The 23,399-nt window shown below is 43.3% G+C and overlaps 1 protein-coding gene across 7 annotated transcripts in view; it reads right to left on the bottom strand.

The window, feature by feature from the left end:
- Positions 1-261: 261 nt before the first annotated feature.
- LOC102904934 (TRPM8 channel-associated factor 1) overlaps positions 262-23,399 on the bottom strand; it is a 42,123-nt gene continuing 18,985 nt past the window's right edge. The window contains exons 1-9 of one of the 7 annotated variants that reach the window (XM_015990319.3): positions 21,540-21,716; positions 14,825-15,458; positions 10,081-11,075; positions 9,721-9,818; positions 8,976-9,189; positions 8,430-8,669; positions 7,285-7,622; positions 5,619-5,895; positions 262-2,631 (exon numbers count right to left, since the gene is read on the bottom strand). In XM_015990319.3, coding sequence (XP_015845805.1) covers positions 5,641-5,895; positions 7,285-7,622; positions 8,430-8,669; positions 8,976-9,189; positions 9,721-9,818; positions 10,081-11,075; positions 14,825-15,444 — 2,760 coding nt within the window. In that variant the 5' untranslated portion in view covers positions 15,445-15,458; positions 21,540-21,716 and the 3' untranslated portion in view covers positions 262-2,631; positions 5,619-5,640. Of the gene's footprint in view, positions 2,632-5,600; positions 5,896-7,284; positions 7,623-8,429; positions 8,670-8,975; positions 9,190-9,720; positions 9,819-10,080; positions 11,076-14,824; positions 15,459-21,515; positions 21,717-23,399 lie in introns of those variants that run through there. The other 6 variants (XM_015990316.3, XM_076566414.1, XM_076566412.1 and 3 more) reach the window with 6 other exon arrangements.

The raw sequence follows: 23,399 nt of genomic DNA, 5'->3' as shown, positions 1-23,399 counted from the left end.
CTGCAAGCCTGCTATATAGGAACCTTAGTCACAAGACATGCAAGAAGAGCAGCAGGTTTTGTGTTTTGTAGAATAGCCATAGAAATAAGGGAAGGTGAAGTGTCTTTGAATCTTGCCAGACAGAGTGGCTAGAATTGCAATCATTGGGGACTTGTGATCACTTAGACTGGCACAGCAGATGAACCCCAATGCCTGCTGCCCTCATCAGCTAGTCAGTAGTTTTGGTTCAACCACATCCTCGTCAATATGAAGCCTCTGAAGGATGTTTTATTTCAGTTTATTACAAACTTGTCCAAGTAATACATGCACAAGGTAAAAAATTAAATAGTACAGAGGAACTTGAAATGAAAACAGAGTTTCCTATCCCACCCTCTTCTCTAATCCCATTTCCTAGATGCTTTTAACAATATCTACTTTTGGATCTTCTGGTGGCTAACTTCCTACCTTTAAATAACATGTTTGAACAATAATCTCTTGACTTATTAACTGTAGACAATCTTTAATAATTCACCCTTACAAAAGATAAGAATTTAACGTACAGCATCTCCACCTTTCCCTGCCTGCCCTTCTCTAAATGTTTGATAGGTATACCATTTTTTAATTCTTTTGAGGGTCTAACATATAGCATTGGCCAGGACACTAACCATGTAGTTGTGTTCCATTAATTGAAGACAGTGTCTATACAACCCCACTTTGAATATTCAAGTAGCCCCACTCTTCCTTCTACTTCTCTTCTCCCAACTAATTCAGTCTCCACTTTCCTGTGCCTCAGCTGGCTGATATCAATTCAATTTCTCTTCTGGGTAAAACATTTAGACTTTCAGGCTTTGTTCATAGGTGGGTCCATACTGAAGATCTATAAGTGGCATCTATATTATTTTGGCTATTAAAATTCATTTTACTGAGCCAAGTGGAAGATATACATGTTCCTACACTCCCAATGTCATGATGCCTGTACCATTGGAAAAGAAACTTACCTACCTACTGCCAATGACCAATCAAGTCTCTTCTCATAGTCCACAAGTCTTCAAAATCCTATCTCATTTTGTTCTTCTTCACAGTTGAGCCTAAATTTCTTGATGGTTTGTTTGTTTATTTATTTATTTTTTTGTGATAAAAGACTGTATGTCCTCCACATTTCCAAATGTCTCATTTACTCAGTATTACTCTGGCACATTCTTCTCAGAGTCCAAGGTTGTGTTCTTTTCTATTAGATAACTACCACTCTAGACGGAGACATCCTGGGTGAGGTCCACTGGTGGCCAGGTCCTCTTTCCTCCTCTTTTTTTTTGGACTTTCATTCTTATTTTTTTAAATGGAAAACTTCCTTAATAATGGTACAAAGGAGAGAAGTAGGTTTTCTAAAAACTCACCTGTCCACAGATATCTTTATTTTTACATTGCTCTCATCAGTCTGACCTATATGGAGTTCTGGAAACAAAAGTTTTCAAAAGTGAACACAAGTAAACACAATTACTCCCTTGACTTCTAGCATTCAGCTGACATTGCCAGGCTCTTCTCATCCAGGCTTGGCTCAGTTGTCCTCTCTTCCCTGGGAACTCGGAGTAAGTTCTCTCTAACCCTACCATTCCAAGTTTTCTTAGCACTGTACCTAGATGTAGTTGGTATTGGGTCCCCTCAGTCTGGTATTCCTCAAGTCTTTCTTCTTCACTCTTCATCCATGCTATCTATATCCTGTCTTCTGGGAACTCACAATGGTTAAACAGTGATTGTCTATTTCTCTTTCCTTCCTTCCTATTGTTTGTTATTTCATTTTTCTGCATATATCGGGAGATTCATTCTACTTCATTTTCCAGCCTATCTATGGAATATTTTTGGCAATCTTATTTTGCTTTACAAATGTTCGGAATTTTCTCTTAGTATATTATCTTACAAATGCACCTCAAATCTCTCTGGAGAGATGGTCAGAATTTTAAGGATTTTTTTCCCATACGAGCTTTGTTTCCTTTACTTTATAATACTTTTTCAATTTTTTTTTACATCTAAGTGGTTATTTTTCTTATGAGTCTCCCTTGGTTCCTTCTATGCATGGAAATTCCTATCAGAAAACACACATTAAGAACCGTGCTAACTATTGCCTTTGTAAAAGACTCCTGTTTCTCTAGCAAATCTCTGTTATGACTAGAAGCCCTGGTTATGTGAGTAGGGGCCTCAATGCTCAGAAGAAAATTAACAGACAGCCTAGGGAGCCACTTACATCCACGAAAAAAATATCATCTGGAGCACTAATTCTTACCTCTCCTCAGGTGGTTTATTTGATTCCTTTATTCAAACAACAAGAACAAAGACAGCTTCACTAGGACCAATGGGAGATTTTCTGTGTTCTATGTACAAGAGTTGGGGCAGAATAGAATGGGGGTCAATTTACAACTGGTACAATTATTTAGTAGCTAGACTTTTCTAGTGCTCAAGTCTCTTTGGGGTTACGGTGGTCAGATCTGGGTATTCTGTCTGAAATGTGCCTTCATGTTTCCCATTCATTAACAAGCTTCATTTACTTTATCTCTTCCAGAAATGTGTTGAGATCTTCTCCACCCAAATGCTTTTAGATTCCTTTGCTGCATGGTTTCAGTTCTCTCTTGCATTCCTTCACTTCAGTTTCAGTGGGGCCTAGGAAAGGAGGGAAGATAAACTTACATGTTTAGTCCATCATCCTAGGTCGGGAGCATCCCTGGAAGTTTCAGACAGGGAAACAGCATAGACAACTTGATTTAAAAGATCCCAGGCTCTACTGCTGAAAGCAGATTAAAGGGGTGGGGTGGGAATGGAAACAGATTAAGGGGAAGGGAGTGAGAATGGAAAAAAAGCTTATTCTAAAAGATTGAGAATCTAATTTTCTCTGAGAACATGAAGCATCTGGGACTTTGGGAAATCAGGTACTTCACTAAAATAGCCCGTGACTCAAAATCCAATAAACCAAAAACTGCTTTCATGTACCCAGGAGAGAATGACAAGCACTCTGAATAACCAGAACCTAAGGAGTTGCCTGATGCTAATGGCTCTCTCACACTTCTACCAGGAGGTACCTTAGGAGCCTGTTTTAAGTTCTTCCTCTCCACTGATGTTCAGGAGAATCAGAGACATTTTGTCCTGTTAAGGTTAGATAAGGGCTAAGTATGAAGACTCCAGGCTCTGACAATCCAGAATATAAATGTTGTTGGCTTGTTTCTTAATTTAATTATTCAAAGCACCACAATTATGAATACCCATTCTGCAATCAGAATGCTTGGCTTCAAAATCATGGACCTACAATTTATTAGCAGTGGTATCTTTTTTTTTTTTTTTTTTGGTTTTTCGAGACAGGGTTTCTCTTGTGTAGCTTTGCGCCTTTCCTGGAACTCACTTGGTAGCCCAGGCTGGCCTCGAACTCACAGAGATCCGCCTGCCTCTGCCTCCCAAGTGCTGGGATTAAAGGCGTGTGCCACCACCGCCCGGCCTTAGCAGTGGTATCTTACATATTCTACTTAATCTCCATAAAATCCAGTTCTCTTATTCATAAAATAAGTGATAATAATTTCTACTTCATAAGATTATTGGGAAGATAAAATGATATACCTATATATGGGGATGAGTATAATGCCTGGAAACACTCAATACCTCATAATTCATAATTATTTTAAAGATTGAATGTTTATGTTCAAAATGCCTAAATGATAAATATACATGAAATAAATTTAGAATTGAGAAGTTGCATGGTAAATAAACACACACACACACACACACACACACAAATTTTATAGTCTGTGCATTCACTCACTAACAAGATATGCAAATAAAATAGATTAGACTAAAATAAATTGAAAATAAGTGGGAAAACTGGTTATGCACAACATCAATCCTAGAGGTAACACTCATTAAAACCACAAAAGATACTTTAAATGAAAATGGGGAAAACCAAGAGATCTTTGAGTGTGTAGTAATTAAATTAAAGTTGGGTTAGCTCTGTGGAATTATCTTGTCCCAAAGTGAAGTTTTCTATATGTATGTAATCGGTAACCCTTGACAGCAACTATGTCTTGAATCTCACTGTGGAAAAATAATAAAAGATTGGTATCTATTGTTTGCTAAGGCTAAACACTATCTTATGATTTTTCTGGTTTTTGTCAAGATCTCTAGATTTTAGCAAAGAAGAAATTTGAGCTCAAAGAACTAGGTAAAGGGATCAAACATAAGTAGCTGTGAAAGACAAAAGAAAAAGGACTGCATTGTGTAACTGGGTGTGGCTGTGCACATCTGTAACACCAACTTGGAGGCTGAGGATGAAAAAAATCATTGAGTTTGAAGTCAGCCAGCCCTGCCTAAATAGAAAGGCCTGGTCTCAAACAATGATCAAAAGAACTCCATTGTGAGTTTAGAATGCTTTCTTTAGATTCATAAAGTAATATACCAAAATAATCTTAGAGGCTGGTATGTGTAGTGTAGGATAGGGTAGGACAGATAACAATTATTTCTTTTAAGTTTGTTTAGTGTGTTTGTGTGTGTGTCACAGAACGCATGTGGAGGTCAGAGGACAACACACAATAGTTGGGTCTCTCCTGCCACCAGGTGACTTTTGAGGATTGAACTCAGCTCTTGAGTCTCGGCAGCAGGTGTCTTTACCCACTGACCACTCTCTCTGGCCTTCAGTGACAGTTACACACTGTCTATCTTAAAAAAAAAAACTATAAATGATTTTGAAGAAATGACAGATGCTCGAGTAGACAGATGTATTATGCTCAATTCAGGTATAAAAATGTATCCATGCATTAGACATCACATGGTATCTTGTTGATATATGTAGGTTTTATATTTTCATGTATCAGTTTGAAAAATGAAAAGGCTATGAGAGCATCTGTTAATACTACCTAAAAGTGAAGTCTGACTCTAGAATAATTTTGGGTTAATTAGGTAATAAAAATGCCAAATGACATTTCCTCAACACCCTCTTACTTCTGTAATTACTTTAGAGGCATTGTAAAACTTAGTTCTCCCAATAATCAGATGCAATAGATCCCATTTTATAGAATGAGATCGTAGAGCCATGGACAAGTCAAGGATCTTGCCAATAACACAGAAATGGTCAATAAAAGACCTAGAGTTTGAGTACAGGGAGTCTACTAAGAAAAAGGGTGATGTTAACCTCTGAGCTGTGAAAGAGAATGGGTCAGCATGAAATGAAGCAACGCTTTAGTTATCAGGCACCATATAGTTCACACGTTTCTTTAAAACCATCAGTCAGACACTCCATGACCACTCCAAGAGGCAGAGACTTTTGCACGTATCCCGAAGACAAGGAGGCCAAGGGAAGGCTTGTCCTCCATGGTTCATCAAGACAGACCAAGGGCCAGCACAGAAACAAATGCCCAAGCTCCCAGCACTGGGCAGGGTCAGGAGGGTACCTGACAACTGAGAGGCAAAGGGGTAGAGCTCATAAACACAGGCCTTATTCCTAAGGGATTCTGGCTTCACTTTGTGCCATGTTCTTAACCCACTTCCTAGAGACAGGAGTCAGGAATAAGACACAGGAGCAATGAATTAAGAAGACAAAGCCAGAACTTTAGAAGACAGAGGTAGAGGAATAAACCCCCACCTCTGCCTACCTCCCCAAACCTCTCTACCTGCCACCTCGATGGGCACTTCTTACATCTGTGTGAGGAGGTACAGTTTCATTATATTTTCCTTCCACTCAGGCAGATAGGCTAGGCTGGTAGCCACTTCCTTGTGGATGGGCCAGGCCCAGGACTCAAAGAACGGAGCCAGATTCTTCTGCACTTGCTGGGAGAACAACTTCACCCACAGATTCATTTTGTCGGCATTATCCGAGGGCATGTTGGTCTGGCTTCTGTACTCCGTGAAGAGGCGAATAAATGGCTCCCAACCAAAGGCCTCTTGGAGCTGGAAAGGGAAAGTTCCAAGTAGGTGAGACATCCAATCTACCAAAAGAAGGACCCCCAACCCACACAAGTGGAGTTAGTCAGTTCAGTCTCCTAAATGTTAGTTCGCTTTGCATCCATCACTGGCCATTTTGTGTGCTGGCCTTACGCCACTAATCTTAAGGAAAGTGTCGAGGACAGCACAGCGCTTGGCAAACCCTCAGTGAGTGGCAGCTGCGGAAGCAGCTCCAGTGATCAGTGCTTCCCTCCACTGTCACTGCTCATCTACTCGTGAGATCATGAAAAGAATAATGTGATCAGAACCCAGGGATTTCACACTGGGTGGGGTAGAACAATCCTCATTATCTTTCACAGTTGCAAGGTTAAATTCCAATAGCTTGGAAATTCCCACAACCCTCATTCATCCTAATACTAATTCACAAGGCCACTAAAAATGGCCTTTGAGGTAGAAAGTGAATCAGGTAGAAGTCTATTAGGTACAGTCTAGATAATTGTAACAAAGAATGAGCTCGTTAAAAGTGTTAGAAGTCGTCATCCTCTGGGGCTATTGGAAAGAGCCCATGCTTGACAGAGTCATAGGGCCTGTTTAAAAGTAACCTTCATGTGACTATTGGAATGAGACCATGCTATCTACAGTCACATGGTTTTGGCGCTAAGGGGCCCCTTGGTAGTTATTAGAACTAATCTGTCTTTACTTCATGGATGAGCCAAGTAGCTCACACAAAGAGAAAGTAGCAGTAAGCATGGACAGTGAAGGATTTGAACAGGTGGAAGAACCAGAATAAATCATGCCGGGCTTGAATCCAACATGATGTCGCGCCCCCCCCCCCCCCCCCCAGTGATCTAGGGACTGATCTAGGCACTGGGGCTGAAAACTGGAGCAAAGAAAGACAGTTCAAAGGCAAGGTGAACCTCCAGACCCAAGGCAGAGAGGAGACCTGAACTGCCTACATACAGTGGAAAAAATTGGGTCACAACCCATCATAGAATGTGTGAGGAGGGTGGCCTGATAGCTATGAAGTAGGAAAGGTGACTTCAATCATCAGTATGCCTGGCTTTAAAGCCACATTGAGTAAAGTGTATTTGTAGTACTCCATGTGCCTCAATCAGATTTTAGATTTCTCAGTGCTATGTTCTCTGTGCCTCTCTCTGGGGGTGTGGTTGACATTATGAAGTCAGTGCAGGGCTATGCACTTTGTAGGGTCATGCAAAGGATTGCACTGAGAGGCATCATTACATTATCTGTTATCCCCAGACTCTCTCAGGGTTTCATATGGCTGAATGTGGGAAGCAGATGGAGTAGGTAATCTCCAGAGTCACTAGCTTATGAATTAACCATGTGGGCTTGGTGGCCCCACTTGTCTTACCACCTCCCAGTCTTTCTCAGTACCTGTAAGTATGTTTCCAATGCAGTCCAGGCAGTCCAGTTCTTTATATTGGGTCCCTTGCTCAGGTAGATTCGGACTCTCTTTTCCCGAACAGGGGGCCACAGGGCAATATTGGCACGGCTTCGAGGTATGCCCAGCACTGTTTCATGTACATAAACACACCACAGGTTGCAGGTGGCTTCAGTGGTGTGTGGCGGGAACTCCCACTCCTGCCTCTGCTGGTTGCGGCCCAGCTCATGCACAGGGCCCCACAGTCCCTTGGTCCTGATGATCTTCTCATTGATGAGCTCCTGCACTGACTCCAGATGGCACATGATGGGATACCCTGCATGCATCCAGCCTGGAGATGCAGAAGAAAGAGGATAAGGTCAGAATCCTCTCACCTCATCATGAAATCTATCTTGGAACTGTTTCTTTTCCAAAACACACAGTAGCCCCAGGCTCCTTCTAACACCCTACAGCTTCAAGAGGTCATCCAAGCCCAGACACTCCCAGGTTTTCCCTCTGCTCATTTTGCAGTGACAATTTCATCTTTCTTCTGACTTGAGCCCTGGGGGAGTATAGGTTGCTGAGGCCTATATATGCTGTTATTGGAGTGTCCTATTTTATGGGGCAGGGTGGTCGTGGTACCCACGGGAGACTGTGTAATTTATAACCCTTTCTCAGATTCTTTGAAGATGCCTCTGCCCCACTCCTCAATGTGGGATTACCGACATTGACACCATATTACAGGATTTATTTATGCAATGTAAAAATAAGGATCTAGAGAAATTTCCATGGGGCTTCCTTGTTTGCACCCACCCCTTTTGTTCAGGCTCCTTGGTTCATTTTCAAACAGCTCTTTGTTCACAGTCTTCCAGTAATCTCAACTAGGTCAAGGCCTTCTACTGTATTTTCCCACTTCTTAAGATTCCCTGAGAGGAACCTAGCAAAGCTCAGGCGACATCTCTTGACTTCTTTGATGACATTTCTTGACATGCTAACTTAAGCTACTATTTATCTTGATGTAATTTCTCCCCTTTTCATTTAAACCACAAGAAATATACCTATATGTCTTGCTAGCAAAAACATTTTTACTCTCTGTACCTTCAAGGCTGTGGAAAGAAGGGAAGTACTTGAGGAAGTGAGCATCACTCGGAATACCCACCGACTGAGATCTGCACATCTGCCACAATCCTCTGTGGCAGCCGCAAAGGGAAAGGCTCTCCACCCAGCCTCGCCACAGCCTTCATCACTTCGTCCCAGAGGCGAAGCAGGGACTCGGGATTGTCCAGAGCTCGAAGATTTGCAGTTGGCACAGTCAGGATGATGTTGTTGGTGGCCAGCTCTCCCCATGGACCAGGATGTTCCTGGAGACGCCTCCTCCATTCTGCCTGGGTTGTTTCCCCTATGAAGAGAGGCCATAGACTTTGAACTGTCCTTTTTCAAATCCCTTAAGTAAAAACATACTTACAACTTGGGCCCCAGATGAGAATCCCAAGATGAAAACCAGTGGCATCCCTTTCCTCCACCCTTCTTGGAAGCCCCTATGGGTATAATTTGATTTTTTTTTCTTGGCATCAAAGCAGAATGTAAGAAACCCACCACCTCCCTCCACTGGTCTACCCCTGTCCCCTGTAATAAACAGCCCCAGAAACGTCTTCATTCTCCACATCTCCCACCTCTCACTGTGCACCTTGTAGTGCTGACTTACCTAGCTTGAAGTATGGAGCACGGACAGCCCCCTTCACTGAGATGGGCACAGACCCCAACTTGCTATGCTGAGGCACGATGATATAAAGGAGACCACCCCAGAGGCAGGTGATTGATTTCACGGGCTTGTCTAAGCAACATCTGTTAATCACAAGGGGGCCTCGGAACAACTTGCTGGCCCTGGTCAGGTCATCAGTATGACAGCCGATTTGTATCTAGAGCAGAGAAATCACCCTCACAGTCACATGAGTGATGGGGTGGTAGTGGTGGTAGAAGAGAATCTGAGGCAAACTCAGGAAGGAGCATTAGGCTATGACCGCATGTACCATTGATGATATCGTGTATGATCATCATGAAATCAGAGCATTTCTTGAGTTCATATGTACTAAGTTATGAGGTAGAAAGTAAACTAATATCCACTGACTGAATACCTATGGAATGTCAGGGAACCTTCCATTGAGGTCTCTTAGTCCTCACTCTATGATATAAGTCAAAAGAGCAAATTTTAAGAGTAGAAGTTGGCATTCTGAGGCAAAATGATACAGAGTCCTAGGCTCCAAAATGTGTCACTTGGATATATTTTGTTATATATCAAAACACAGTTTCCTCATCATTAAGAAGGGAAAAGTGTTTAAAAACTGCCATGAATTACCAGTAGGGCATTATGCTGACCCCATACAATGCCAACTGGGATAGCAGGAGCATTTGGATTCTGCATCAGGTGGTGAGATGGGGAGTGGCCTTACCTTCAGATCAGCCGAGGCAGCTTCTTCAGGCAAGGAGACCTCTATGACTTGCCTTCCGGGTATATAGAGTCCAGTGCTCATCCAGCAGTATCGTGTGCCTGCCAAAGCACAGGAAGGGCACTTTATCTCTGCTTCATACAGTGCTGCACAGACCCCATGAAGCCAACCACTCATTTCCCTGCCTCTGTGCTGACTCCTCCAAACACTGCTCAATACCCAACCCCTGTCTTCTTGAAGAGAAAGACAGTGAAGGATAGCAATGACCCTCTGCAGGTGACCAAACTTACCAGTACCACAGCAATCTCATGTCCCCGTTTTTGTTGATGCACATAAAAGTAAGCTTTCATCCTCCTGCCATACCTCGATTGGTGCAGTTGATATCCACGGTGATGGGAGACTCTGGGGGGCGCAGATGGAGGCTGCTGTACATGTCTTCAATTTCTGGGACTAGTAGTGAGAGGTCACTTCCAGAGTGGGCCAGACCTGTGGCCAGGGAAAGCATGGCCCCCCTACAACAGTCATTGATTACAGGGTTTTCTCGGGTTGCCACTGGGAGCCGATAGCGGCTCAGCAGCTTCCGCAGGAGTCGGTGCACGGACATGTAAACAGGGATCTCCTCTGCAGGAATCTGCAGGAAAGCTGCCCCATCTGGTCCCAGCTTGGCTAGCCAGCCCTTCTCCACATTCCCTCTCTTCCTGCCCATTATCACCTCAAACTCTGCCAGGGTCGAGCGGAAGTGATAGGTCCTTACTCCCAACTTAGGGGTGCGGAATGGGCCTGGGTTGAGGCTTTGGCTTGTGATACTGATGCCAAAAGGGTTGAGGAGCAGGTTTCCTGGGAAGCGAGCCAGAGGGGACACTCCTGGGTTCTTAAAGGCCCACCACCAGGCTTGGGCTCCAACAAACAGCCCGCCACCCTCTGCTACAAACTCCTGCAGCTCCTTAACCCCCACGTCACTCGTGGGTTCAAAGCAATAGACACTTGCATCACTGGTCAGCTGGGGCTCAATGCTGGTGTCTATACCCCCGACTGCAAGCAGACCACTTAGTGTTCTTAGCTCTGTCTGCACCACAATCTTGCCTTTGCGGCCCCCATCCAGCCAACGGACAGCATTGAGCAGAAATGGGCCAAGTTTACCCACAGTGAATAACACCTTATGACCAGTTACAACCACTCGGCCCCGGCCATAGCGGGCAGCTGCTATCACACACCCATGGTAGGTATCTAGCCCTAAGGGAAAAGCCAAAGCCCCATGCACTAGTAGCTGGGATGGGAAACAGTCCGAGTTGGTGATGTCCAGATCTGAGATGCCACGCAGAAGTTCACTTCTGTCATCTGAGAGGTCATCTTCACAACTGCAAAAGACATACATACACTCTTGATTAGGGGGGCCACTCTGCATACAGTTCCTTGAACACTGCCTGGGACACAAGAGCACTACTACTTTGACTAATATTGTTATTTTCAGATGTAGAAGATTTGGGAGAAGAGAGCAGATGAAAATTTGTTGGAAAGGAGACACAAGATATCACCATTAATTCTGATATGCTCATTTTCAAGTCACACATTCTTCAATGGAAACTGCATAGAAAATCTGATACTAACTTAAGTTCATGCTTATTCCATCCATGTCTTCCAGTACCCAAAGAATTAGGTGAGGCATCATGTTTTTAATCTTATAATGGGTTTTGTTTATACATTTCACACCACTAATTTGATAGAAGAGTCTGTGAAAAGCAGAGTTTGTGGTGCCAGCGAATAGTCAGTATCTCAGAAGATGGAGTAAGAGGCAGTCATTAGTCTCAACTCTCATGAGTCCTATGGTCCCTTAGTGGGAGGGAGTACACATCCAGAACTCCACCTGTCCGTAGCTTGCCCAACAGGAGTGCTGCATGCTATGGCATTTTGCTCAGAACCAGTGTTTTTCCTATGCATAACCCAACCCCTCCCACCATGAGGACCTCAGGCCCCCTATAAACTCCAAAGTGAGATTGAACCCTAATGCTTAGGATGACCTCTACATGCTTGCAATTTCAGAATTGAATCTCTCACTTCTGTAGGTGTCAAGCTATGGTACTCATGTGTCAGGAATTGGCATAGAGGTAATACAAAATGGGTGTCAGATAGACAATGGATTTTCAGTTTCTGTGCTGTACACAGCTCAGGAAAATTTTCAGGGAAACTGGGGCCTTGTTGCAGGCTGGCCCTCTCCTTCCTTGAAGCACTAGCCACAAAAATGATAAACTATCTCTCCTGGCTCTGATTTTACTTGTCTTTCACAGACTATTCTGAGATGGGTCAGAAGTTACTAAAATAAAGATAAACTAGTAATTATCACCCGATCTTGTACAGGGCACAATCAGAAAATTGGGAGGGGGGGTATTTACAGAGGTCACAACATAGATGGAACCAGAAGAATCAGAAACCTATGGGAGCAGAAGAATCTGGAATGCATATAAGTAAGAGAAAATGGAGAAACAAAAGGGCCAGGATTATCATTTGTTTGGGAAAACACATCACAGGAAGCAGGATTGATCAGCCCAGAACTTCAGTGCACTCTACAATGGACGAGATCACTACACATCACAACATACAGATGGTCAACAGGTCTACAAAAAGGTGCTTGCCACCACTACTCACCAAGGAAATGGAAATCAAATCCACAGTGAGGAACCTCTCCCCATCTATTAGAATGAGTATTATCAAACTGTCAAAAGATATCAAGTCTGATGAAGATGGGAAGAAGGAGAAATTCTTGCAAACTGTTGGTAGGCATGTAAACAGGTTTGAGGAGTCCTTGAGAAACTAAAATAGAACTACCATATGACCTAGCTAATCCTCCATTGAGTAGGTACCCACAGAAATTAGATCAGAGACTCTCACGTTCCTTGCAGCATTTTCACAATAGCCAAGATAAGAAGAAAATCTCAGTGTGCTCAGTGATGAGAACATAATTTGTTACATGAAGTTTTGGTGAGGATATGACTTCATTTCTTTGGGGCAATATTTAGGAAGGAGATGGCTGAGATGCTACCAATCTTTTCATTTTGTGGTCTTGTGCAAAGTCATCCACAGGCAATCTTTGCCTAAGGCAAGGTTGCAAGTGTTTCTGTTGTTTTGCTTGTCTCATTTGCTTTTTCTGTGCTATCATTTAGAAGTTTTTCAGTTTCTCTTCTATACCTGGGTCCAGACCTGTTTTTGAGTATTGTATGAACTACGTTAAGGGTCAGAGTTCACCTTTTCCATTAGGGTGTCTAGTTGTTCCAAAACTATATGTTGAAAACACTGCTTGTGTTTCATTTATTTTAGTACACATTGTCTCTTTTCTTATGTTTAGTTTCATAATTTGTGTCTATCAAGAAGTCTGTTTCATCTGTGTTGTATAATTTACTGGCATAGATTGTATCAGTTCCCTTATTACCCTGTTAATATCAGTAGACCCATATTAATGACACTCCTTCTATTCTTAAAATTTTTAATTCTCTCTTGTTGTCATGATCAGTTTATTTAGCAGTTATCACTTTGCTGATGTTTTTCAATCGAACAAGTACAGATTGTATTGATTTACTCTATTCTATATATATTCAGCACATAACTATCAACGACCTCTAAGGATTTACAGATCCTTCTTGCAAATATTTACCTACACCTGCCCTGATGTTTTCTAAGTCACTTGGGGGAGACAAGCTAATGTTTATTTTCAAATTTAAAAGTTCGGAAATCTCTTACAGTAATCTGAAAGTCTAAAGATTCTTCTATGGCCAATATCATTTCACTAATATTCAGGATGGAAGGGACACGTATAACATACACTTGAAAGTTGGATAATTCAGGTTTCAATGTAGTGTTTAAGCAAATGTGTTGAGAGCATGTGGGTATGCAGGCTATGATCAGTTGTCCAGCATTCATTTCTATGCATGCCTGATGACTTTGGGAGCACACAAGGATAGCACTAACCAGAAGATGTGAAGGGAATGATGTCTAAAAGGGGAACCCATAGGGTGTACTTAGCCACTCTCCTTCTAGGTGGAAAGAGTTGGAAGGACATCCTAATGGCACCCTGTACAGTTACTAGCCTTAGATCCATTTCTAGATTCTTCTGCACTACAATGCATAATGTCTTGCTACACAGTTACTTGGCTTTTAAAATGTCTTCCAGATATTGTCACTTGAGAATCTTCCATGCCTTTTGTACTCAGATCTTTGCAACTCAGTCCTAAGATAATAAATAATATCTGAGACAATATTCAATAAACTCTGAAATGGGTAAATGAACAAAAAGAGAGCTTGAATTCCTTGGAGAAGTCCCAATTTGGGGTTAAGATGAGACAAGGTGACTTCTTTCCAAAAATAGAGAGTACATAGATTGTCTGGTTAATTTATCATGAAGATTTATTAATTTCACTTACTTTTCATCCTTCTAAAGGCCTCATTGTTTCTTCCTCACTCAATCCAATTCACTTTGTTCCCATCAGTCAGAAATAACAGTGTTATTTGTTCTGAGAAAGCTAAGGATTTTATGTATAATGAGAAGTGGACTAGTGTACATTTTCTGCTTTTAAGAGGACTGCATCTTAGAATACCTTTCATTCCTCAATCAAATTACACATCTAATGAATGTGTGCTGAGTGCTTATTAATCTGTTGCATATACAATACTGTTTGTACATAAAACCAACCTGAATATACTCTCAAGAACTTTCAGTGAAGCTTGCCTCTGTACCAGCATCGTCTTCTCCATTCTCAGATGATCATTTGACCCCAGAGATAAAAGTCCTCTTCGAAAGCCTAGTATGTGTAACTGTACTGTCTCTTTTCAAATCAACTTCCAAACCAACAACTTCCTGTTTCCATCCTAACCCCATGTAAACATTTCAAAATACTTCACAGCCCTCCAGACTTTGGCCCATGGGGTTGTTCTGTGGTTTTCTTTTTCTAATATTTAATACTCTGAGCCTCAGAGTATTAAAAAAAACATCTAATGGACTGTGGCAAATACAGGTCTGAGTTTCAAATTCTTTTTTATTGGTCTGGAAGGAAGCTGAAGATGGAATCATGTCTGTGTTTTAATATGAGGCCAGCTTCCCACTAGGTAAGATACTCACCTAACTAAGACAGGGATCTTAGGCATCTTCTTAGAAACTTTATAGAAACTTGTGTCAGCCTTGATTTCAGTGAAGTACACACCAGCCACACTGGTCACCAGATTCCCAGGAAATGTGAACAGAACTCTTTCATCTTCGCCCTGGTTAGCCCAATCCCAGGCTTGGCCTCCTATGAGCAAGCCCCCTCCACGTTTCACAAACTGGACCAGCTTATCAGTCATGCTTTCATTGTAGGCATCAATGCAGTAAACTCCCAGGGAGTCATTCACTTCGGGCTCAATCGTTGAGTCTATTCCACAGCTCTCGAGGATTTTCACCAATGGTGCTAAGGATGAGTGTATACCAATGGCAGACTCAGAGGAGGAACGAAGCCACCCCACAGCATTGACAAGAAAGACAAAGAGCTGGCTTTCCACCAAGTAGTCCTCATGAGCTACTACCACCATGCGACCTCTGCCATAGGAAGAGGCAGCAATGAGGACCTGGCCCATGTCATTCACCATCACAGGAAATGAAGCCTCTCCAATAAGAAGCAGTTCACATGGGACAGCTTCCTCAGGAACATCCCAGCTCGTCACTCCAGTCATAAGGGCCTCAAAGGCAGCAGAAGGAGTCGCCATGGTTTTGCTGGTTTCTGCAGAGAAAAAGAGGAAAGATTCAGTTTGGTGAAGAATGGCTAAGTAATCAAAAACCAAGCAAGGTATGGTTGCTGTGGAAATGACCTTACCATGTGATAAGACTGACATCGAAATAACTCGAGGCTCAGTATACACGCATTTAGTCCATCCTCATGGTCAAACTTAGAGAAAGTAAGATTCTATTCACCCACAGAAGGAAACAGCACAGAACGGAGGGATGATGGTAGAATTGTGTCTCCAAAAGACGGTAGTTTGAATTCCTAACCCTCTGTTATCTATGAATGTGACTCATTTTGGAAGTAGGGTCTGGAGGTGATACCTAGTCAACAGGAATCATGCTGGATTTGGAAATTGGAAATTGAGAGATTGAAACATAGCGTAGATTTCTATCAGAAGATGGAGATAAAGAATGTTGAGATGTGTCTGTAGACTGAGGAATACCAAGGATTGCTGGCAAAACCCAGAAGCTATAAGAGAGGCATGGAACAAATTCTACCTCTGAAACTTCCGAAGGAATCAGCACTGCTGAAGCCTGGGCGCTACAATTCTAACCCTCTAGAACAGTGGCTCTCAACCTTCCTAATGCTACAGCCCTTTAATAGAGTTCCTCATGTTGTGGTGACCCCTACCATAAAATTATGTCACTGCTACTTCATAACTGCAAAGTTGGTACTGTTATGAATTATAATGTAAATATCTGATATGCAGGGTATTTGATATGCAATCCCTATGAAAGGGTCATTTGACCCCCACAGGAGTCATGACCCACAGCTTAAGAACCACTGCTCTAGGATTTTGAGGAAATAAAATAGCATCATTTTAAGCCACTCTAATTGTAATCATTTGCTGTGGAAGCCTCTGGGAACTGGTGCAGTGGTGCAGACTGCTCTGCTCTCTCACTCCTCCCATCCATCTTCGCTTCCTCGCTGATCTTAGTAACCTCAGTTTGGAGCATTTAAAACAATAGGCTGAACAGTCAAGGATCTGCAGCTTGGGTCAGTGTCACAAGCTGAATAAGAGGGACATGAAAATTCTCTGTGGCTGAATACCTGTCCCAGACAACCAGAAGCAGAAAGTAGCAAATTATGAAATTATGGCAGATTCTTCCTTGAACCCAAGACATAGGTGAGGAAGGTGTACCGGTATATGTCAGCTCCAAACACCCTTTGCTTCTTCACTGCAAGTGCCAACTCAATGCTGCTTTATAATCTTCCATTGGTGTTCAGTCATGTGCACATACCACACATTTGCACTTCTACTTGTTTGGTTAAGAGCAAATCATTCAATTCACTTCTGTTTGTGAATAATATGCAATACTCACAAAGTAGACGAAGAAGCATAACCTGTTGTTGGATATTGCAATCACCAGACTGAGTGTTTATTCATGGTAATTGCATAGTTCTTCTATTTTGAAGCTAATGTTAAGGCTAATGCTAACCCTGAGTAATAATGGCAATGGCGTATATTTTTACATATTTCTCTGGACCACTGGAAAAGTCCTTGGCCTGTGTGCTTTGACTTTCACAGCCATGGATGGGAAAACCTCTGTCCCAGGTATCTAATAAACTCAAGTCTCTGCTGAAAAAGTGCAGCGATTATCTGTATATAGCGTGTCACTAACACAGAAGCCTTAAATTTGAAGTTGCACATGGTGGTACATTTCTGAAATCTCAGCACTCAGGAGGTAGAGGCAAAGTGAGAAAATAAAATCCTGTTACGTTAAGCCACCCTATGTGTTGTCATGTCATATGGCTGCCTCTGGGAACTGATACGGTGGTGGTCTATGTCACTAATTCGAGGGCAGTCTTGGCTACATGAGACTCTGCCTGTGAAAAAAAGAAAATCTTCTCTCACAGAAAAGAAGAGCTTCTCTAAGCAAAATTATATCAGATGCCTTTAGCTGTTAAATACCAGCATTAACTTTTTAACCACTTCACAGAATATCTAAAGGATACAGAGTCAGGAACTGGGTAGGGAGAAGCGTGTCCCTTCCTCGCCCTTCCTGCTGCCCACAAATAACCGGGACAGCAGCACACTGTGCAGAGTCCTAGTGTGGCCACTCTTCCTATTTTATCCTACTTCCATTTGGCCACAAGCCCTGTCAATGTCTTTTCTGACATTTTGCCAGCACACAGCGATTAACCCAATTTGGTTCTTTAGTAATTCATGTCTGTACTGAAGGAATCTGGTTTCCAAGTCTCTTGGGCCTGTTCCTACCTTTATTCTTCTGAAAGTACTCTAATAATATTTTGTCCTTGAAGAGCAATCCACAGAGCTTCACCTGTGTCCACTGGACTCCCTTCCCCAATGTGACCTTCCACTGGGTAGGGCGGCTGCTCCTGCAAGTTTATGGTGGATGCCCTTCTCCCTCCTTCCAGCTATTACCAGGATAGTCTTGACTTCTCCTCCCTCCCTCATGTTTTAAGAACAGGACAGATTCTCCTTCTCCTCCCCTCCTCCCTCAAACTATTACCTAGGACAGGCTCTGCTTCCATTGCCAATTCCCTTTCTGTCTCCCCCTCTCGCATCCACACCACTACCTTTCTGTCCTTGGGAACTCTACTTTTCTAAGTTAAAATGTACACAGAGGAGGAAACTTGAGACATTTGGTATGAAAAAAATAATGCCATGAGACAGGCAATAGGAAATATAATTAAGGTTATTAAAGAATGAACTAAGAGGAGGAGGATACAGAGTAGAGAAGATGGGAAAGATGAAGGAGAACATGAAGATAATTAATTGACCCATCCATACTCCCTTGTAATAAGAGTGGCAGATTTAAAGATATATGTCCATGGATCCTGAATGCCCCACAAAACTACAAATGGACACCAGTAAGTGAAACCCAGGAATGAACATAGATCAAAGACAAGGGAGTTTCCTAGGATCATTTTCATGTATGTGGGTTCCAGGTCTGAAACTCAATCATGTACTTAATCAATTTCCACATATCTCCCTAGACACTCCATTGTACCCCAATGATGTCCTATTGTATATCTCCTCACACTCATACACATTCCCTCAATAGATGTCCATCAGACTCTTCTGTTTTGGCCAATGCTTTCCACAGTGTAGACGGTCACACACTCTGAGAAGAGAATTCATATTCATCTTTCTATCTCATTAGTCATTCTTAGCTAGTTTGTGTGTACATGAGCTAAATCTATTTGGCATCTACTTAGAATGACCTAGATAATACTTTTAGTGAGGATTTCAAGCCCCCGTGTAAATTTTGAACCTATTTTCTGTGACTAACACAATGATAACAAGAGTAGCAACTGTAGCAATGACAGTCATAACAACACACTCATCAGCTTTCTCATATTGTAACACCTAATTTATTAAATTTGCTTAATTCCAACAAACTTATAAGGCATATATTATCATTATCCCCATAGTACAGTTTCTGGGGAAGAAAACCCCAAATGTTTTGAGTGGCCAGGGAATTTGTCACTTGCTTAATATCACATAGGTAGGTAAATGATGAATCTAGGATCCCAATACAGGAAATGCAGAGCTGAAGTACAGTTCTTTTAAAATAGGTATCTATTTTATGTGCATGGATATGTGTACTGGCTAGTTTTATGCCACTTGACACAAGCTAGAGTCATCTGAAAGGAAGGAACCTCAATTGAGAAAGTGCCTCCATAAGATCCAGCTGTAGGGTATTTTCTTAACTAATGATTGATGGGAGAGGGTCTAGCCCATTGTGGGTGGTGCCATCCCCAGCCTGGTGGTCTTGGGTTCTACTTAAAAAACAAACAAAACAAAACAAAAACCAGGAGAACAAACCAGTAAGCAAAGCTGCAGCCCTCCACAGCCTCTGCATCAGCTCCTGCTTCCAGGTTCCAGCCCTGCTTGAGTTCCTGTCCTGACTTCCTTCAATGATAAGACTATGATGTGGAAGTATAAGCCAAATAAACCCTTCCCTCCCCGACTTGCTTTTGATCATGGAATTTCATCTCAGCAATAGTAACCGTAACCAGTACTATATGTGTCTGAGTAGTATGTATGTTGACCATGTGCCTGCAGGAGCTGACAGAGGTCAGAAGGAGTTGGAGTCTCTGGAATTCGAATTACAGGCAGTTTTGAGTCACTATGTGTGTGCTGTATTTGCTAAGTTCCAGGGTTTTCTTTATACTCAGAGGAGCTCCATGGAGCCCACCATTAAACACAGCAACCTTGTCATATTAGGAAGGGAAGAGGTGAAGAGTTTTTCTCATACAGATTTTCATCCTGTAAATCGCTCCCCCATAGTTCTTATCCTCTCTTCCCTGTGCTAACTATGGTCCCTTTGAACTTACAACTGTCTCCTTCAGTGCAAACCGTATCCCAGGCAAAACCTGAAAGCAGACTTTCTAATCCTATCATAAAGCAGTCCCATAGACTCAAACATGGTTTTCCCCATGAAGGATTTATGGGATTGGAGGTGGGGCCATCTTGGGAAAAAGGATCCCTCACAGCTTGCATTTCAGTTTGATTTCAGATCTTGAAACACAGACTTAAGTATGTGAGATCAGAGAATGCATTTTATGATTTGCATTCCCTAGGTAGCTATTCCATGGATGTATGACTGAAAAATGGGTATGAGACTAAACGCACACCCAGGGGTACTTCTCAGTAAACAGCTAGCCTGACCTTGCGTTAATATCCGGAACACAGTTCTCGATGTCTTCTCTTTCCCATGCCCTTCTCGTCTAAGAAGCCTTTCTTTCTTATACATCGGATATTTTCCCCAATGTCCACCACGTTCTGCTAAACCAGAATTGAAACTGCTTCAGTTCTTTTTTTTTTTTTTTTACACTCCATCCTAGACGGTTTCCATTACATCTTTATTTAATTTTAACTTAAATTGTTTCATTCACACATCTCCAATCTCCAAGGATGTGTAATGCATACAGAAGAATAGGCAATAAAATGATAATACAATAGTTAAAAGGCTAGGCTTCCATATACATGATTATGATTAACAGCATCAGCACCCCAAAGTCATATCTCTGGAGCCCCTACCTTGGATCCCTCCATCCCATCCTCCACAGGAGTAAGATTAAAAACTTGGCTTTTACTTCCCATATTTCTGCCTCATCACACTGACTCCTGCCTTCCACGGTTTTCACGGGACTGTCTCCTTCTAGCTCACGTTTGTTCGTTTTTCTCACTGGGTAACTAAGAACAAGGTAACTGCGGATTCTGACCCAGGAGTTGAGAGACCCGCCCTTCGCCATTAGAGGCCCAGGTGCTGCCTCCTAGCTGTGGGTCGGCTTGCCCCAGAGGGATTCTATCAAATTCGCTGTGTGATAAAGATCTTTCCGAACCACCCGGAGCAGCCCCAACTACGCAAGAGCCTGGCGCACGCACGCTGCCCCATTTCCTTTCCCTTCCCTGTAATGGTTAGTCTTCACAGTATGTGGGTGACGTCAGAGGAGGGGTGGGGGCGCAGGAGAAGGGAGGTTTGGCTAGCAGAGGAGGAGGGCAGCCAAGTGGAAAATCTCAGGCTGCGGATTCTCCAGGCCTCTGGACCAAGGACTGCCCTCTTCTCTAAACACACCCACACTCCAGTCCCCTGTGAACAATGCGGAGTGGGCCAGAGATCTAGGTCCTAGTGACCCTGCTTGCTAGGCTCAATAAGCCTTAGGATGGAACGGTGCTCTATCACCAGCTACCTGTGTGACAAGTACGCCCAGCCCCCTCCGCTAAAGCCGCGCATTAGAGGTGGCCACAGCTGGTGGGGCCAGTCTGGAACTCGCCCACACAAAGCGGTTGCACACAAACGTCACTGTCAGACACAGGCCAGATAGGAGCAAGATAGCGGGGTCCGGGATGGGGGTGGGGGGTGGGATGCTCAGCCACCGAGCAGAGCAAAATCACCGTTAGCAGGCAGGCAGGAAGCACTAGGGAGCCTCTGGCCAGATCTGGACACACCCAGACCCTCAGCACCCAGGTCCCTCTCGCAATTCGCCAGCGTCCCCCCCCCCCCCCCCCGTAGCCCTGACCACCCGCCCCGCACGCCTCCAACCCAGGCCCCAGCCCTGGTCACAGGCTCCTTCGCCTACCGGCTGTCCCTGCAGGCCACTCACCCTGAGATTCCACCAGGGCAAGTGTCTTAGCGTTTCGAGGGCCGCGCAAGCGGGCGGGCCTGGGGCTTCTCGGCAGAGTACCGAGGCGTCTCAGAGCAGCCGCCGAAAGCCTGGAGCCGAGCGGGGAGGAGACCGGAGCAGGAGGAGAGGAGGGGTTCCTAGCCAATCTCCTCCCCACTTCCTCCTGGCTGGAGTGGGAGCCCGAGGGGCGGCGCTTGGCAGGAGACAACGCTTCTTTGTGTCGCTGGCTCAGGCGACAAGGCATTGAGGTGGATCAGGGACACCTAGAGAAGGTCTCATCCTAGCAGTGTGAATGGCCTTTTTTTATTAAAACTTCTGTGGGTGATGTCTATTTGCTAGGAGGGTACAGAATGAGCAAACCAAGGCATGAGCATTCTGTGACTGACTGAACGCTTACGCAGAACCTGAACCCCTGTTTAGTTTAGGATGGATGGACCTTGATATATTGCCCAGGGAAACACACGAATTTCAGGGGCTGTTGAATATGCTTTCGTTTTTTTTTTGTAGTGGGGAGGAGAAAGGAGACAGACCTTTCTTCCTGTCAGTACTGTTTAATCTGAGGAACAGGAGAGGACACGGTATACAACCACACTGATCTCACCGTTATGTGTGTGTGACTTTGGTAAGTGCAAAATAATATTTCAAAAGAACAATAGACAGTTGGAGTGCATTGTTGTGGGAAACCTTTCCTTCCTGACAATCAGCTGACCTCCCTTTATGAACTGCCTGGCCCTGTTTGTTGATGACGCCAGCTGTTACACTGCCAGGTCTCGTAAGGAAAATGCAGAGAATGACTGTCAGTGGTGGGGCTGACTCAAATCTCAGTGTTGTACTTCACCAGCGGTGTGGATTTAACCAACCATTCTACACCTCTTTTATTTTCTGCGAGATGGGGATGATAAATGAATACCTCTGCCACAGATAGAAGGCTTAAACGGACGGGCTAATACTTGTTCTCAAGTGAATACCAGGCATAAATAAAACTGTGTGATTATCTGACAAAAATAAATATTCAGACATCCCAAGATTCAGTGTTTTGTGTTTGAGGAACACACACACACACACACACACACACACACACACACACACACACACACACACACATTTGAATCCAAGTAGGGTTGTGATGCATATCCAAACTCCACTTCTTCTCTCCATTTCCTTCCAATAGCTTTTCTCCCATATAAATCCATATGAATGCCAATCAAAGGTCCTCTGGGCAGGTGAGCTCAGTGGCAGGGTTTATTTAGAGAGACCAGTTGGAACAAAATCAAATAACCAGAGTTCAGGTCCTGCCATGTAAAGGGCATCCAAGAGACAGGAAGTATAGCCCATTACTTGTCCAGGTCTCAGAATTCCCAGGTAAGGGAGAAGGCTGTTGACATGCTCGCTAAGTCCTGTTCTAATACAAGAAGTCAGGATTGACAGTACAGTCAGGAGGTCAAACGTTAGAACTAAAATGCATGTTGCTTCTGTAGAAATATACATAAAAGGTAAAAATCATATGGGAAGAGTCCAAGCTAACCTGCCTCCAAGGATGGGGTTATGAGGCTAGGTTTCCGAAAAGGGACAGGAAGGGAAGCGGGAGCAGGAAGGAGAGGGAGAGATTAGGAAAGTGATAGAATGTCAGCATCTGAAAAACTGTACAGTTTCGTTATGTAGCTTTGAAACACTTCATAATGAAAAATGTCTAAGGACAGAAATGATCAGACTTTTCGTTGATTAAGTTTCAGGGGAGAAAAGTCAGCACATTGAACAAGCATAGGAAAGCTAGGTAGATAAAACGCAGAAGCCACCTAGGTGGGAAAACCACACCCAGCAGCCTTGAGCCCAGTGCTC

The sequence above is a fragment of the Peromyscus maniculatus genome, chromosome 3, assembly GCF_049852395.1.
Source record: "Peromyscus maniculatus bairdii isolate BWxNUB_F1_BW_parent chromosome 3, HU_Pman_BW_mat_3.1, whole genome shotgun sequence".
Classification (NCBI taxonomy): domain Eukaryota; kingdom Metazoa; phylum Chordata; class Mammalia; order Rodentia; family Cricetidae; genus Peromyscus; species Peromyscus maniculatus.
The sequence above is the reverse complement of the archived record's forward strand: the minus strand, read 5'-3'. Positions and strand labels throughout refer to the sequence as shown.